The sequence below is a fragment of the Podarcis pityusensis genome (assembly GCF_964106645.2).
Source record: "Podarcis pityusensis genome assembly, chromosome: 8".
NCBI classification, from domain to species: Eukaryota; Metazoa; Chordata; class Lepidosauria; order Squamata; family Lacertidae; genus Podarcis; species Podarcis pityusensis.
In genome coordinates, this window is record NC_138033.1 from 27,917,868 (window position 1) to 27,934,150 (window position 16,283).

General features: G+C 44.2%; 1 protein-coding gene across 1 annotated transcript; it reads left to right on the forward strand.

Annotated features, from left to right (window-relative positions):
- The first annotated feature begins 1,509 nt into the window (after positions 1 to 1,509).
- Positions 1,510 to 15,733, forward strand: PPT1 (palmitoyl-protein thioesterase 1). The gene is made up of 9 exons (XM_081015626.1): positions 1,510 to 1,664; positions 6,676 to 6,785; positions 9,420 to 9,547; positions 10,429 to 10,499; positions 11,654 to 11,756; positions 11,874 to 11,964; positions 12,669 to 12,767; positions 13,121 to 13,192; positions 14,793 to 15,733. Exons 1-9 carry the CDS (start codon positions 1,550 to 1,552, stop codon positions 14,913 to 14,915), a joined length of 912 nt encoding a protein of 303 aa, XP_080871752.1. The 5' UTR covers positions 1,510 to 1,549; the 3' UTR covers positions 14,916 to 15,733.
- The last annotated feature ends 550 nt before the right edge of the window (positions 15,734 to 16,283 follow it).

Consider the following 16,283-nt stretch of genomic DNA (forward strand, 5'->3'; position numbering starts at 1 on the left):
ATGCAGGAGCCCTGCCTTCCTCCTCTGCATTCTGACACCTCCCTCCTATGCCAATAGTGTGGTGTAGTGGTTAGAGTGCTGGATTCGGACCTAAGAAGCCAGGGTTCAAATCCGCACTCAGCCATGAACCTCACTGGGTGACCTTGGGCCAGTCATGACCTCTAGCAGTCTAGCCTACTGTAAAGGGTTGTTGGGATTAAATGGGGGGACGGGACAGTGTACAGCAACTTTGAGAAAAAGGTGGGGTATAAATGCAATAAATGTGAGGACTGGCTGAAGCACGAAACTGAATGATATTTTGTGATAAGAAATTAATATCGAAAATGTACAATCTGTTGCTAGACTGGGAAACGAAAGATGAAGAGGTTAAATCAGTCATGATTAAATGGGCACAAGATGTGGGACACAATATTCAGATGGAGGAATGGGAAAAACTATGGAAGAGTGGGATTAAATTTACAGCATGTGTGGCGACTGAAGAAAATTAGATACCATCTATTAGATACCAGTCAAATTAGCAAAAATGTATAAATCTAAAGAAAATAAGTGTTGGAAATGTAAAACAACAAAAGGTTTTTTCCTATGTGGTGGAAATGTAAAATAGTAAAAAAAAACTACAGTGGTACCTCGGGTTAAGTACTTAATTCGTTCTGGAAGTCCGTTCTTAACCTGAAACTGTTCTTAACCTGAAGCACCACTTTAGCTAATGGGGCCTCCTGCTGCTGCCGTACCACCAGAGCACGATTTCTGTTCTCATCCTGAAGCAAAGTTCTTAACCCGAGGTACTATTTCTGGGTTAGTGGAGTCTGTAACCTGAAGCGTATGTAACCCGAGGTACCACTGTATTGGGAAATGATTTTTTTTTAAATAACTTTTGTCAAAAAACCAGAAGCATCCCTACTATTACAGGAGTAGATATACCTAGATTACAAAAGAACTTATTTATGTATGCGACTGCAGCCGCACGAGTATTGCTTGTACAACACTGGAAAGAAGGTGTCCCAACTAAAGAAGATTGGCAAGTTAAATTAATGGAATGTGCTGAAATGGCAAAATGACAATGAAACTAAGAGAAAGAGATGACAACGAATATAAGGAAGAATGGAAGGACTTTATTGCATATATACAGAAGCAATGTACACAGGTTAATACATTGGCAGAGTTCTAGGACTACTTATTGTTCATTCATAATGTAATTACAAGTAATTTTAATGGTTTTTATTTTACATTGGACATGTGGTATGTTGATAAACACTGGAACGAAGGAAGGGACTAGGGGGTAAGTCAATTTTTTTGTTTGATATTGAATTTGTATTGATGTTGTTTTATTTTTGTTATATTGGGAAATTAATAAAATATGTATTAAAGAAAAAAAACCGATTGAGATTTTCGTTTAGTTATTTCATTGGATGCCCTGCCCACCCAGGTCCTCCAATCTCCCGTTCCCAGAGCTCCTCCTTTCTTGAAGAGGCGAGAAGGCTGGTCCAGGCCCGCCTCCTCTCTGTGCACTTGGCGGGCGGGGGGATTTGTGTCATATGACAGATCCAAGATGGCGTCGGCCAGGCTGCAGAAAGTTTTGCTGCTCCAGCTGCTGAGCGGATTTTGCTGGCTGAGTCCCGGGAGCTCGGCGGGGCCGGTGCCGCTGGTCATCTGGCATGGCATGGGTGAGTGAACGGGATCTAGTCAGGGTCTCGGCTGATGCTTTGTCGAGAGAGAGAGAGAGAAAGAGAGAGTTTAAAATGTTCATCCCGGTTTTTTGTTTTTATAGCAGTCTTGAGAGAGTCTTACAAGAGAGTGACCAGGCTAGTTAGCTTTGTGGCTGGATGCAAATTCGAACCCTGGTTCTGGGTAAACGTTTTCCCACGGAGTTCCAGCCTCGTTGTGGTAAAGCACGACATCTGTATAGCATGTACTATGAGGTGCTTTAACAAAACGAATTGTAGCACAATCCTAGCCGTGTCTACTTGGAAGTAAGGCCTGTTTAATTCAATGGATCTTACTCGTATGTAAGTGGGGATCTCAGCCTTACTAACAGCAGTGTGGGCTTGTTCGTAGTTTAGTATCTGTCAACAGGTTGCTAATTGTCTATTCATTTACCTGTGAATAAGCCCCATTTAACTTGCTGGGAATTATTTCTGAGAAGATCTGCATAGGATTGCACTGTCAGTTAACTCTTGTCAAGCAAAAAAATGGGGGGAAAACCCAGGTGCATAGGATGGAGCAAAGCAAGTGTTAATTAGTTGTTAAACTGTTGGACATGGGTTCAAGTTTGGGTTCTGCTACTTCAAAGTGTCACCACTTCAGTTACCTTGCAAGGTTTCTTTTAGGGTGAAACTCTGTGGCTTTCTTGTTTCAGTTTCAGAAAGAAGTTAATGTGGTAACTACCTAATGGTCCTGTAGCTTCAGTTCCTTATCTGGAAAATCATAAGTTTGTAGTGCTTTGAGAACAGAAGCAGCACAGTTACACTATGACTGTGAAACTAAAAAACAAGTCTCCTCCAAGCCACTGTCTCCTGTTTGTCATTAAGCAGCCTAAAGGGTCTGGAGGGATTAGTATCTAAACCAGGGGGTCAGTTTTTCATTGTAGCCCATGTTTGCTAACCCCAGTCTTGTACTCCCCAGTAGCCTGGCCAATCACATTTTCCTCACTGTGTGATTTACTAGGTTATCAACTTGCAGGAAACTGATCCAGTATTTCACCAAGCAAAGCTTGTATGCATTTCTCCCTAGTGGTTTTCCTTAAGAGAGGACTTGTCAGTAGTGACAATCTTTCTAGCATTTCTTGGGTGTTCACAGTTTTTTCTCGGTTGCTGTGATTGATGTGTAGACTACATTAGTTGAAAAGTGGATTGATACAGCTCATCCTTCTGCCAATTGCATACCATAAAAAGACACACGTGCGCACAAATGAAACTTGATTCTGCATGAATAGTGCAAATGGAAGCAGCTTTTATAAATACAGCAGTAATATTTAACAACTACCTCAGTGTAATTATCCTGCCAACAGTGACCTTTTTTATCTGCTGGCTTTAGTCTAAAAGCAATATTTGATGCATAAACAGACAGGTGGCAAGAAATCTGATGAAGTTTGTTCAAAGCTGACCAAGTGCCATCCTTCCCTGTATGATCTTATCACTTAATTGGATTATGCAAGGGGATGGTTGAATTGGAGTGGCATGAAAAGAACTGGGCATTCAAAGCTCATCTCAGTCAAGGAAAATGTATTATAATTTGTTTTAATGCAGAGGTGGGGAACTGAAGGTCCAGGACCAGACCCTCCAGGGCTCTCTGTCTGGCCCTTGGGACTCTCCCCAGCCCATATCCCTCCCTTGCTGGCCCTGGTTTGCACCCTTCTTGAGTGTTTTTGCTTGGCTGGAATGTGTCCTTGAACTTTGATAGCACCTCTTTCTTGTTTGGATGAGGATGGAGAGGGATGTGTGTAGAAACTAGCCTTCTGAACAAAGGTAAACATTAAATGGATTGCTGTGCCCACTTTTGCCTCTTGCCCTGCTCCTCCCCCGGAGGCATGTGGCCCTTGGGATGAAAAGGGCTTCCTGCCTCTGTAACTGGGATCATGGGACACTGTTTCTCAAAGAAATATGCTGACCAACATCATTAAATAACCGAAACTAAACAGAAGAGAAAATGAAACTTTAAAAAAACGGAATTTAAAAATTGGAAGAATGCCATACAAAACATAGCATCTAGTTCCAGACAGTGACATTGCAAGTGTTATATGCATTTACAGTTGAATAAGACAGTGAGAAAGGGCAGGTAGCATTAACGCTGTTCCTTAAGACCAGTTTGATTCTCTTGCCTAACCCTCGTCCTGCCCTAAAGCAGTTGCTGAGAAATTGCAAATGGGAAGGCATCCTGAAATGGCAAGACATCTTGGAGTTGGGGTTAGCAACTGGAGGCCCCATGACCAACTCCAACCTTGAAAGAGGACCAGTTGCAAAAGGGGTATTTAGAGGTGATGAGGGGCTACATTAGGAGGTTTACTTGTTAGTCCACTTTGGGTGGGAGTAGAGGGTGGCCCTTTTTTGCCCAGCCTCCTTTCAAGGTAATTGCTGACTCTAGGATGGGGGCGGGGGACCTTGTGCACCTCCTGATATTCGTGGACTTTCATCTTTCTTGACTACCGGCCTTGCTGATGGGAGCTGGTGTCCAGCAACATCTGGAGGAGCCACAGGTTGTCCACCTTGCCCTGAGATAATATTTCTTTTCCAGGGGTAAAGAGTTAGAGGAACTGGCTCCAGGTCAGGACCACCCCTCCAGCCACAGTATAAAAGAGAATATTTGTATCTCCTGAAAGGCCACAGGCTCCAGACTTCTATGACTCTTCACAGTGATTTCAGCCTCAATTAAAGACTGGTTTATAGCATGGCTGCATTTGTGTGATCATTCAGCTTTATAAAAGTCCAAGGCTCCAGACTTCTTGTCTTAGGGTTCTTACTCACTCCAAATCACCATGTAAGATGTTAAGCACACTCAGTACTGTGAGTGAGGTTTGAAATTTGGATGTGCACTCTCCTGTTGCACTTTTGATTCTGTTTCGGACTTTTACTCCCAACGGTTTGTAATCTGTTGCTTTTATCCATGGGATGGAGCACAAACAAGGGAGGGACTAATGACTAGGAAACTGATGACAGAGCTGCTTGGGCAATTAATATTTTTTCCTTAGGGGAAGATGATATGTATAGCTTCCCTGCCCCAGATCCTCCTCCAGTTTCCTGCTGATCTTGTCTCTTCCCCTCAGGCTCTTTTGGAGTCCCAGGTTGATGAGATCAGGCCAGATTTCTTTATATGGTCTAAGGCTGCACACAGACAATACATTTAAAGCGCATGGCTTTCCCCCCAAAAATCCTGGGATTTGTAGTTTAGCTCTCACAGAGCTATAATTCCCAGCACCCTTCAACTACAGTTCCCATGATTCTTTGGAGAAGAAATGTGCTTCAACTGTATGATGTATATGCAGTTATAGACCCATTGTGAAATATAACTGGAATAACACGAAATGTTAGATATAGTATGAAATTTTGCATCCATCCAGACCTCATTCTGATATTATCTGGGCTTTTATCTTGATTACCAAACTTGTTCTTTCTTTCTTTCTTTCTTTCTTTCTTTCTTTCTTTCTTTCTTTCTAAAAGGGGCTACCCTCCTAGTAATAGATTCACCCTCTCCCTTCATTTAAAATTCTCACAACACTATTGATCTGCCAGATAACGTGTCCTCAGTTCCCTGCCTCCTGTGACGTCTCAGCCTTGTGCTTGGAGAATAAAAAATCCTGATACCCTTTCTCTGCTGGGACTAATATTCAATGGCAAGCAATCTAAATTGATGTCATGAGCATACAATTAACAAGGGGACAGGAAACTCTGGACCGTGTCTAAAGCCACATTCGACATGCATTTATTTTGAAGTGCAGTATTCCTATGTGTGTCTAAAACCATACTCTTGTCTCTTTTCCCCCACCCCTTTCTTTGGATGGGGCTTTGGGTTACAGCTGTTCAAGTAAGTGCTTGTTGTATATATCTGGATCAAAGTTTAGTTGATCCAGTTAGGCTGAAGTTTAGTCAGGAAATCAGAAATCCATAGTATTACAGTGGTACCTCGGGTTACAGACGCTTCAGGTTACAGACTCCGCTAACCCAGAAATAGTACCTCGGGTTAAGAACTTTGCTTCAGGATGAGAACAGAAATTGTGCAGCGGCGGCACAGCAGCAGTGGGAGGCCCCATTAGCTAAAGTGGTGCTTCAGGTTAAGAACAGTTTCAGGTTAAGAACAGACCTCCAGAACTAATTAAGTCTTAACCCGAGGTACCACTGTATTTATTAGATTTATATGCCACCCTTCATTATAAGATCTTAGGGAGGTTCGCAGAATAAAATACAGGTTAAAACAAGCACTTGATTAAAACAGCTAAACAATAACCTGCCCACTTCTCACAGACACATTTAAAAGGCTGCAGAATGTTAATCAGCCAAAGGGGAACATTTTCGCCTGGCACCTAAAATATATATAATGAAGGAGCCAGGCGAACCTCCCTGAGGAGAGCATTCCACAAACGGGAGTATTATAAATATTACATGTTCCTTTTGCCCTTGTCTATGTGGGAGGTGTCAGTCTCCTGACTTACTGGCAAGAGAAGATGCACGCCGTTTGTATTAACCCACTTTATCATCACTGTTATCTTCCCAGGTGTAGTCCAGGATGACGTTCAGCAGCCCTCGCACAAGAAACAGCATGCCTTGCCCAGGATGGTCAGGAATGATAATTGTGTTGTTTGTGTGGAACCGAGAAACAAATGTGTTTTTGTTTATCTGCTTATTATGTACCTTGGCCTTCAGTATCTCAAGAAGATATTTATGTGGCAGTTTTTGTAAAACACAGGATTTTCTTTTAATGTAATCCCATTAACTTCAGGAGAGATAATTGAGCAATTAACTTAATAGTTGACCACCCTGCTTACTTGTGTTAAGGTGGGAGCCGAATATGGGGCTTCCCTATAGCCCCCTGGGGGCCCCAGTAACACATGAGCTGGGTCTACGTTTGTTATAATTTGCAAATATATTTTTCTAGACTAAAAAAGAATGCTACTGCAACAGTCCCGTTGCTGAATTTCTGATTCCGAATCTTTCCCCTCATCTGCTTTTTTCCCTTTAATCCCAGGTGACAGCTGCTGCAATCCTGAGAGCATGGGTTACATAAAAAAAATCGTGGAGAAGAAAATCCCAGGGATTTACGTTCTGTCTTTGAAGATTGGCAGCAACTTAATTGAGGTGGGGTCATTTTTATTGTGAATTTTCTCAAGTAGGCATGGTGTTTAAAATGGTGCTTCTCATACTTTGTTAACTTGAGCTCCAGCTATCAGCCTGGAGAGCTCAGTTGGTTAGAGTGTGGTGCTGATAACGCCAAGGTTGTAGGTACGATCTCCTTAGGAGACAGCTGCATATTCTTGCATTGCAGAGGGTTGAATTAGATCAGGGGTCAGCAACCTTCTTCAGCCATGGGCCGGTCCACCATCCCTCAGACCATGTAGTGGGCTGGACTACCGTATTTTTCGCTCTATAAGACGCACCAGACCACAAGATGCACCTAGTTTTTGGAGGAGGAAAACAAGAAAAAAAATATTCTGAATCTCAGAAGCCAGAACAGCAAGAGGGATCGCTGCGCAGTGAAAGCAGCGATCCCTCTTGCTGTTCTGGCTTCTGGGATAGCTGCGCAGCCTGCATTCGCTCCATAAGACGCACATACATTTCCCCTTACTTTTTAGGAGGGGAAAAGTGAGTCTTATAGAGCAAAAAATACGGTATATTTTTTTTGGTGGGGGGAATGAACAAATTCCTATGCCCCACAAATAACCCAGAGATGCATTTTAAATAAAAGCATACATTCTACTCATGTAAAAACACGCTGATTCCTGGACCGTCCGCTGGCCGGATTGAGAAGGCGATTGGGCCGCATCCAGCCCACGGGCCATAGGTTGCCTACCCCTGGATTAGATGACCCTCTAGATCCCTTCCAACTCTTCAATTCTAAAGGACAGTGTGCAGAACATTGTGGACAGCGCTGCATGTTTTTGCCATGCCGCTTCCAACAAGGATCTGTGCATTGGGGCAATCAGTCTTGATGCCAAGACTGGCATTAGAGGAGGGACAGGGGCGGGGGAGTGTTTGTAGGGAAATGCCATTAGAACAAAGCAGCATCTCTTCTGCCTGAAAGAGGATGAAATGATGGTATGGTGAGGAGCAGTAATCTCATGAATCCAGTGGGGATAAATGGAGGACCCTTCTGGGGCAGTTGAATTCTTCCCACTCATACCTTTGCTGGCTCATGAGAAAGGCTAGGAGACCTGCCTGTTGATGAGCAGGATTCTCATCCCCACCCCCCCGACCCAATGGACTTGTCAATCACACTGGGTGTGCATGTCTGAGTAGGGTGGGGAGAACCTAAAGGCATCATCATGGACACCTTTAAAACAGGTGTGAGCAAGTAAGGGAGTAAGAAGGGCAGACTCCCATGAAGTAACCCCGAAGCTGCGGGTTGTAATTGGATTTGGACGCAGATCTGCTTATGAGCTCCTTGAAGCCATGATGGCCTCTGACTTAGGCCTCTTCTAAGCCTTGTCTGTGCCTAAGCTCTGATCTCTAAATGGATTTGGTCCTGATGCTGAGCCGCCCAGCTCTCTCCCACACGCTCGTGGCTTTGGTTTTGCTACGCAGAGCTCAGAACTTGGGTGCTGAATCGAATTCCACCCTGGCATTACTTTTCCAAGCATTGAGGGTTGCCTTTCCCCAGTGGAGAGCTGTCGGGGGCTGCATCCCAGTAGTGAGTGGGGCCAGACACAATCACATAAGCACTTAGACAAAGCTACTTCTCATGGTTCGCCAGCTCGCTCGGCCAATAAAGCGAGATGAGCGCCACAACCCCAGAGTCAGTCACGACTGGACCTAATGGTCAGGGGTCCCTTTACCTTTACTTCCCATGGAAGCAGCTAGCTAGGCATATATTCTGGGTGACCTCGGCTAAAGTTTCACCTCCCATTTTTGCCATAGACATGGAACCCTGTAGTCCCCCTCTCCCTTTCCCTCTTGTATCCTGATGGAACGGCTGCTGGCTGCTAGGCACTTGAAGGAGAAGCCTGATGGAGTTGCTGTCCAGCAGAGCCAATGGAGAGACACAGCAGCCTCATCTTTCCCTCTCCATTCTATCATCTATCTATCTATCTATCTATCTATCTATCTATCTATCTATCTATCTATCTATCATCTACCCCTCTTGTGTTTGGTCCAGAAATATCAGTTAATGCAGAACACTGCAACATGTTTGCTGATCCTGCCATCATATTACATCCTCAGCTCATAGATCTGCATTGACGACTGATTTGTTCCTGGCCAAATTCAAGGTTGTCCTCAGCCTGGTGAGGAAGGCTGGGCCTGGGAAGGACTAACTCCTGGCTCCTACGAGACCAGGAGGTTCAGCTGCAGAGTGACACTTGTTGGAACATTGGACAATTAGTGAGGGAAATCTATATACAAACTTGTCCCACTCTATCTGAAGAAGTGTGCTTGCACACGAAAGCTCATACCAAGAACTAACTTAGTTGGTCTTAAAGGTGCTACTGGAAGGATTTTTTTTATTTTGTCCCACTCTAGTGACTGCTGTATCATTGCATTATTAATATACTGTAAGCTTCACAAATACTCCTAAATGAGCAAACATCTGGAGGGCCATAGGTTCCCTATCGCTGGGCTAGTGACTTCCTTTTTGAACAGAAGGGAGGAGGGCCGATTGCCTGGGGAAGGAAGCTGCAATCTCCCTGTGGGGACTTGCCTTCCTTCTCAGTGTGTGACACTTTGGCATGTGCAGGTCATTGGCTCTCTCCTGTTCTTCAAGTTCTCCGTTTTCTTCAGGACATGGAGAACAGCTTCTTCATGAACGTGAATGACCAGGTGAAACTCGTGTGTGACGAACTCGCAAAGGACCCGAAGCTTCGAGGCGGCTTCAACGCCATGGGCTTCTCACAGGGAGGGCAGTTTCTGTAAGTGTCTCAAGCGTTGCAGAATGAGGGAGGAGCTTTGGGTGAAAGGGGGCAACTTTGGGTAGAATGCAGTGGTAGAGCACGTGTGTTGCATGCAGAAGGCTCTTAGAAATGTTAAATAATCAATAGATTTTTTTTGAATGTTTAAATCATATTAATTTTTTAAAATCACTTTTTAAAATGTTCGATTTTGTAACTTACTTTAATTTTAAATTTAAGTCCCTCATGTGACATATCATATTAAAGCCCACGAAGTTCTGAAGAGATTGGTGTTTTTAGTTTTGGTGTATGTCAATTCTGGACTGAGCTTTTAAGGTTTTTGTGCAAGGCCAAAATTGTCAATTTTTTGAAATTTCAAACCCTCATAACTCACATACAGGATGAGATAAAAAAATTGAAATTTTAGATTTAAGCTTAGTTTTGATCATTCAACAAATGTACAAAATATTAAGAAAATTGGATGAGATGAGGTAAAAAAGTTGAATCACTTGATATGGAATGACCTATCTGTGACATAGGTTACAGAACCAGGCCCTTGGCCCCTCCATCTCAGTACTGACTACCTTAAAAATGGGGAACTGCAGCCCTCCAGATGACATCAAATGTCCCCTCCCATCACCCCTGGCCATTGGCTATGCTGGCTGGGGATGATGGGAACATCCGACAGGTCACCCTACCTCCCCGACCTGAATTCCAATAAGAAGTATAATAAAATCTAATGTATATAAATTGAATTACAAAATCAATATTAAATCAAAGCCAGTATAATCCTGTCAGTTCTACGTTCTGCCCTGGTATATAAGAACTGTCTGGACAACGTGTCTTCTGCCTTGGAGGTTGCTGCTTAATCTGTTTTTGTCTCTCCCCCCCCCCCTTTCCAGGAGGGCGGTGGTGCAGAGATGTCCCTCTCCCCCAATGTTCAATCTGATTTCTGTAGGAGGTCAGCACCAAGGTAAGCCCATCTGAGTGGTCTTTTGTTTTCTAGATGGGAGAATGCAGATTTAGGCGGGGAAAGTTATGTCATAGCAACAGAGGATGTTATGCCTGGAGGATGCGGACCATATGGATCCCTTCCAATCGGGATTCAGTCCCCATCATGGGATTGAAACTGCCTTGATTGTGCTGGTCAGTGATCTCCGGCGGGCTAGGGACAGAAGGGAAAGCTGTCCCTGGTTCTGCTGTGAGTGTCTGGAGGCAGCTGGAGGATGGATGGCAGTTAATGGATTGAGGTTGAATCCTGACAAGACAGAATACTGTTTTTTGGGGCTGGGCTGGGCGAGTGTGGGGGACTCCTTGGTCCTGAATGGGGTAATTGTGCCCCTGAAGGAACATCAGCACAGCCTGGGAGCCATTTTGGACTCACAGCTGTCCATGCAGGCATAGGTCAATTCTGTGTCCAGGACAGCTCCACTTGGTACACCAGCTGAGACCCTACCTGCCCGCAGCCTGTCTCGCCAGAGTGGTGCATGCTCTAGGTATCTCCCGCTTGGACTACTGCAATGTGCTTCATGTGGGACTACCTTTGAAGGTGACCTGGAAACTACAACTAATCCAGAATGTGGCAGCTAGACTGGTGACTGGGAGTGGCCACTGGGACCATATAACACCAATCCTAAAGGATCTTCACTGGCTCCCAGTACGTTTCCAAGCACAATTCAAAGTGTTGGTGCTGACCTTTAAAGCTCTTGGCCCAGTATACCTGAAGCAGCGTCTCCACCCCTATCATTCACTGAGGTCCACCTCAAAGGGTCTTCTGGCGTTTCCCTTACTGAGAGAAGCAAAGTTACAGGGAACCAGGCAGAGGGCCCTCCCATCCGATGTCAGGGAGATAAAGAACCACACAACTTTTAGAAGACATCTGAAGGCAGCCCTGTATTGGGAAGTTTTAAATGTTTGACATTTTATGATGTTTTTGCATGTGCCGGAAGGAAGCTGCCCAGAGTGGCTGGGGAAACCCTGCCAGATGAGTGGGGTAGAAATAATAAAACAACACCACCAACAACAATTATTATTAAAGTAATAAGCATGACTGAGGACCATTAATCTTAATGGCTGGTGTCATGTTCAGATCCTGAATGCCTGCAAATTGGTATCTTGCTGCCACAGGTGTGTATGGCTTTCCGCGTTGTCCCGGGGAGAGTTCTCACCTCTGTGACTGGATCCGAAGGATGTTAGACCTAGGGGCCTATACTGCAGTGGTCCAGAACCGGTGAGTTCACTTTGGCGGAAGTTGAATGTTATGGGGTTGGGGCATGTGCTTGGGGGTTGGGGCTCAAGGGCTTGCTCTGGCTTGTGTTTTGAACTCCCAGTTCTCCCTCCACTACAGCCTGGTCCAAGCCCAGTACTGGCACGACCCACTGAATGAAGAGGAATACCGGAAGCACAGTCTTTTCCTGGCTGACATCAATCAAGAGCGAGTAAGTTTGATAGGTTTGGGCCTGGCCGGTCTGGCTGCTCATCCCGCCCCTCTAATCAAATCCAGAAACAACCCCTGCAAACTGCAGGAAGTTTATCGTGAAATTGTGAAGGTCTGGAAGGGCTCAAGAAAGAAAAAAACAAGCTAGAAAAAGTAGAATAAAACATGCAGAAATTAAGCAGATATATGCAGGGTATGGTCCATAGGCACACAATGGAGCAGCCTTGCTGAGTCTTGTAAGATCTCCACCTGGTCAGTGACCAAATAGAAGAATGCCTGTGAGCTACATGCTTATGCTTCCTTAGAGGAAGGGTTGCTGTTGACGCTTAACTTGTTTTGTTATGTACTATAAGCCTTGTTTTGAAGGGCGAGTTATTAAACATGTAGTCAATTAGTACCCAAACAATATGTTTGCATAATAATATAAAAGGTAAAGGACCCCTGGATAGTTAAATCCAGTCAAAGGCGACTGTGAGGTGCGGCGCTCATCTCGCTTTCAGGCCGAGGGCGTGACATTTGTCCACAGACAGCTTTCCAGGTCATGTGGCCAGCATGACTAAACTGTTGGGGCGCACTTGGGTCAGGATTTGCATGGAGTTTTCTGCAGTGTCATCAGCAAAGCAGATTCCAAGGTAGCTTGGGATTCTCTTAAATCTTCTTTTCTCTCTGTCTTTTCCTCCCTCTGTGCCCCCATCTTCTTTCCAGAGCAACAACAGTACCTATAAGAAAAACCTGATGTCTTTGAAGAAATTTGTGATGGTGAAGTTCCTCAATGATACCATGGTGGACCCTCCTGCATCTGAGGTGGGCAGCTCTGTGTGTGTGTGCACGCATATATATGTGTGAAAAACACATGCAGAATCTGATGAAATGGAAGAGGGCTGATTTTGCAAACCCAATATACCGTATATACTTGAGTATAAGCCAACCTGAATATAAGCCGAGGCACCTAATTTTAGCACAAAAAACTGGGAAAACTTATTGACTTGAGTAAGTATAAGCCGGTTCACCACACCACAAACCTGGTGGTGGCGGCAGCGGCGGAGGAAGAACAAGCAGCCCGAAAGGGACAGGCCTTTGCTGGCCTGGTGCATGTAGGTATGAACTGGCCATTGCAACAGCGTGTGGCTCATTTTATTGCTCTCCTCTTTCCCCAGTGGTTTGGTTACTACCGGAGCGGTCAGGCCAAAGAGACCATTCCCTTGCAAGAGACCTCACTGTACACAGAGGTAACTATCCCGAATGTTGCTATTATTCCTATCAAGAATTTGACACCAAACCAGCTGTGTGACATCCCATCAGTTGTTGCAACAAAGAGTTTTGTTTCGTAACTAGATAATAACTTGCAGAAGAGAGATTAATATCTACATTATAGATTGCATGGGGGGTTGTGTTCTGGGGGCCCCATAATTGTGTATAAGTGGGGAGCACTCTTATTTAAGTAGGGAGTGCTTGTGGTTCACAAGGAGGCCTTCCTCTTTGGGCTGTGGGGAGCCAAGAGGACGCTCTAGGGTGCTCCCCTCTTCTGGGTTCCTGTGCTGCAGGTGTGCATAGTTGCATGCAAGTAAATTCCACTCAAAAGTTGTCTGCTTAAAGAGACAACTGTTTCTACAAGAAAATACTGTTCTACAAACACTGATTTGCAGAATTTGAAATTGAGACAGTTGACAGGAAAATGATAAATGAGTCTAAGCTGGTGTAACTGAACAGAGATAATCTTCCAAACCTGAAGATGTGCTGACCACTGGAAGCACGTTCCCTCCAAGCTTTTACGAGAGAGCAGGGTGCACGCTTCCAAAAACAACTGGCAAAAAAAAAGTTTTTTTAAAAAAAAGACTTCAATAGCTTTTAGGAATGCATACAGTATTTAAGAACAGTTACTGCCTCCTCTCAGGGGCCAGTTAAAGGAATTTGGTTGGATTAGTACTGCAACCTTTTAAGTGACTGAAAGCCTTTGTGAATTAATTAAAAAGGCAGCCCTGGTTAATGGGACAACACGTTGGGTGAGGTCCAACAATGTTGTACTCAGAATAGTAGACGCATTGAAATCAGTGGATGTAACTTAAGATAGTATAAATTGCAGAAATATTTGAAGAGCATCATCCCTACACTCTTGAATCAGTGCCATTGATACACTGGCTGTGAGCCGCAAAACATCTGGCCAAGTGGACAGATACTACCCTGAACGATTTGGAGTTAGAGGATAAAAATTAACAGCCTGGTTCTTTATACCCTTTTCTTGTCACTGCTGCTTGCCTTTAACTTAATGAAGCAGGGGGTGTAAATTCACGCCAGTTAACTTGGTGGAATTTCCCCCTAGACTGCAGCTTAGTTCTAATGGTAGGTTTTAGCATTTTTCCAGTAGTTTCCTTGGTGCTCTCAAACTAGATTGGCCCAGGATCTGCTCAGCGGAAGCCCTGATAGTTAAACTGGATGTAAGCCAGTTTAGGATTGTTCTATATATGCAGCTGTGAAAACATTTGCTGCTGTATTTTCTCAGAAGCGCCATTTATAGGGCTTACTCCAGTGCTTATGATTGCAGCCTTAGGATCTTAATATTGATTTATTTAATAAAATTTATATACCCTTTGATAGTAAGAAAAAACCTCAAAGTGGGAAGGAGTGGACTTGTTCAGCCTACTTTTTTTACTAGAAATCTAAGATCTGCTAACAAGTCTAAAGACATATAGTTGGAAGCAAACACTCTTTCAGCCAGCAATCTACCAGTAGATCCCAAACCACCTTCTTTGCATGCCCTGCTGCCTAAGTTTTGCATGGTGATTTCTAGCTGAGGTCCATCTGTTTGTTACTCTATGTTCCTTCTTTCAGGATCGATTGGGTTTGAAGGAAATGGACCAAGCAGGGAAGCTGGTGTTCCTGGGCGCAGAAGGAGATCACCTCCACTTTTCCGAAGAATGGTTCTACAAGAACATCTTGCCATTCTTGCAGTGAAGCTGATGATGACCCACAGGCTGAGCCTGCCTTTCTGTGTTGCTGGAGATGAGAGTGTTTGGTGTGTTCCTTTATAGTGCTTGGCTGGAAGGAAGAGACTTCTCACTAATCTGCTAGGTAGGGGCTAGCTTGATATAAGGATTAACACCAATTAATTGAACTCTCTCAGTAGGTCTTCTGCACCTTTATTCCATACAGCCTGACCTCTATCAGCTTTGCCCTGCAGAGGCACTGAAATATAAGAGTCCTTTCAGCTATGTGAAAAGTCATTCGTATTTGTTTTGGGATGGCAAAATTGATGTGGGTTACAATGCTTTATCAGCCTCCTTTTCTGAGATCTGTGCCAACCTTTTCCTGCCCCCTGAATGTTTTGACTACAGCAGGAGGGGAGGATCACTTTGTCTTCTTCCTCCTTTAGTGATTTTATTAGGACAGGCAGCCATCAAAATGAACACATTTGCTTGTGGAGCATGTTGTGCAAGGCTGTGTGGAACTGAGGATGCGATATTGCAGTTAACCTTTTGGAGATCTCAGGGATGGGATATTTAATACCTCTTGTTAGAACAAGAGATAAAATGGGGGTGGGGTGGGGTGGTGCACTAGCTTATGTTTCTCTCACCAGACTGCAAGTCTGAAAGCAGGCAGTAGGTCTGTGGTACACAAGAGAAACAGGTGACTTATACTTGCAACAATACTGTTGGGCCGTGTGAATGGCAGGATTTTAACAAATGGTGATTCAAGCTCTTTGGCTTTGTATTGTATTATAAGCAATAGCACACAAAAAAATCGATACATTCCAATAAAAATGTTTAAGATGATTCAGTGAGCAGCAGCACTGCTTTCTTTGTAGAGGAAGATTGCATCCGCACTCCTAGCATGAAGCAACATTCCTCTTGAAGGCAATAGAAGAAGTACTGCTCCCCATGTTGTTGGTTTCAAAACTCCCTTCAACCCCCCCCCCAAACCATTATGGCTGATGAGGAATTATGGGAATTGTAATCTAACAATAGGTGTAAAACACAAGATCTGCAGTTCAGTAGAGATACTCACTTAGAAGAACTAGAAGTGTCATTTCCCCCAAACTCCCACCTGGGTTCTAAAGGGCAGAGGCTGGATGATGAAGCAACTACTGCATCTTCCAAGTTGCAGTCTACATGCGAGTCTGGCAAACTTGCAGCCCTTCACTTGTTGCTGGATTACATCTGCTACACCATCCCTGACCACTAGCTCTGCTTGCTAGGACTGATGGAAGTTGGGTAGCCAACAGTTTCCCCACCCATTATATACTATGTTAGGTTATGCATACAGTACTAACTCTCTCCTGCCCTTTATGTGTTGCCCCCCTCTTCCATTCTTTTAAATTCCAGA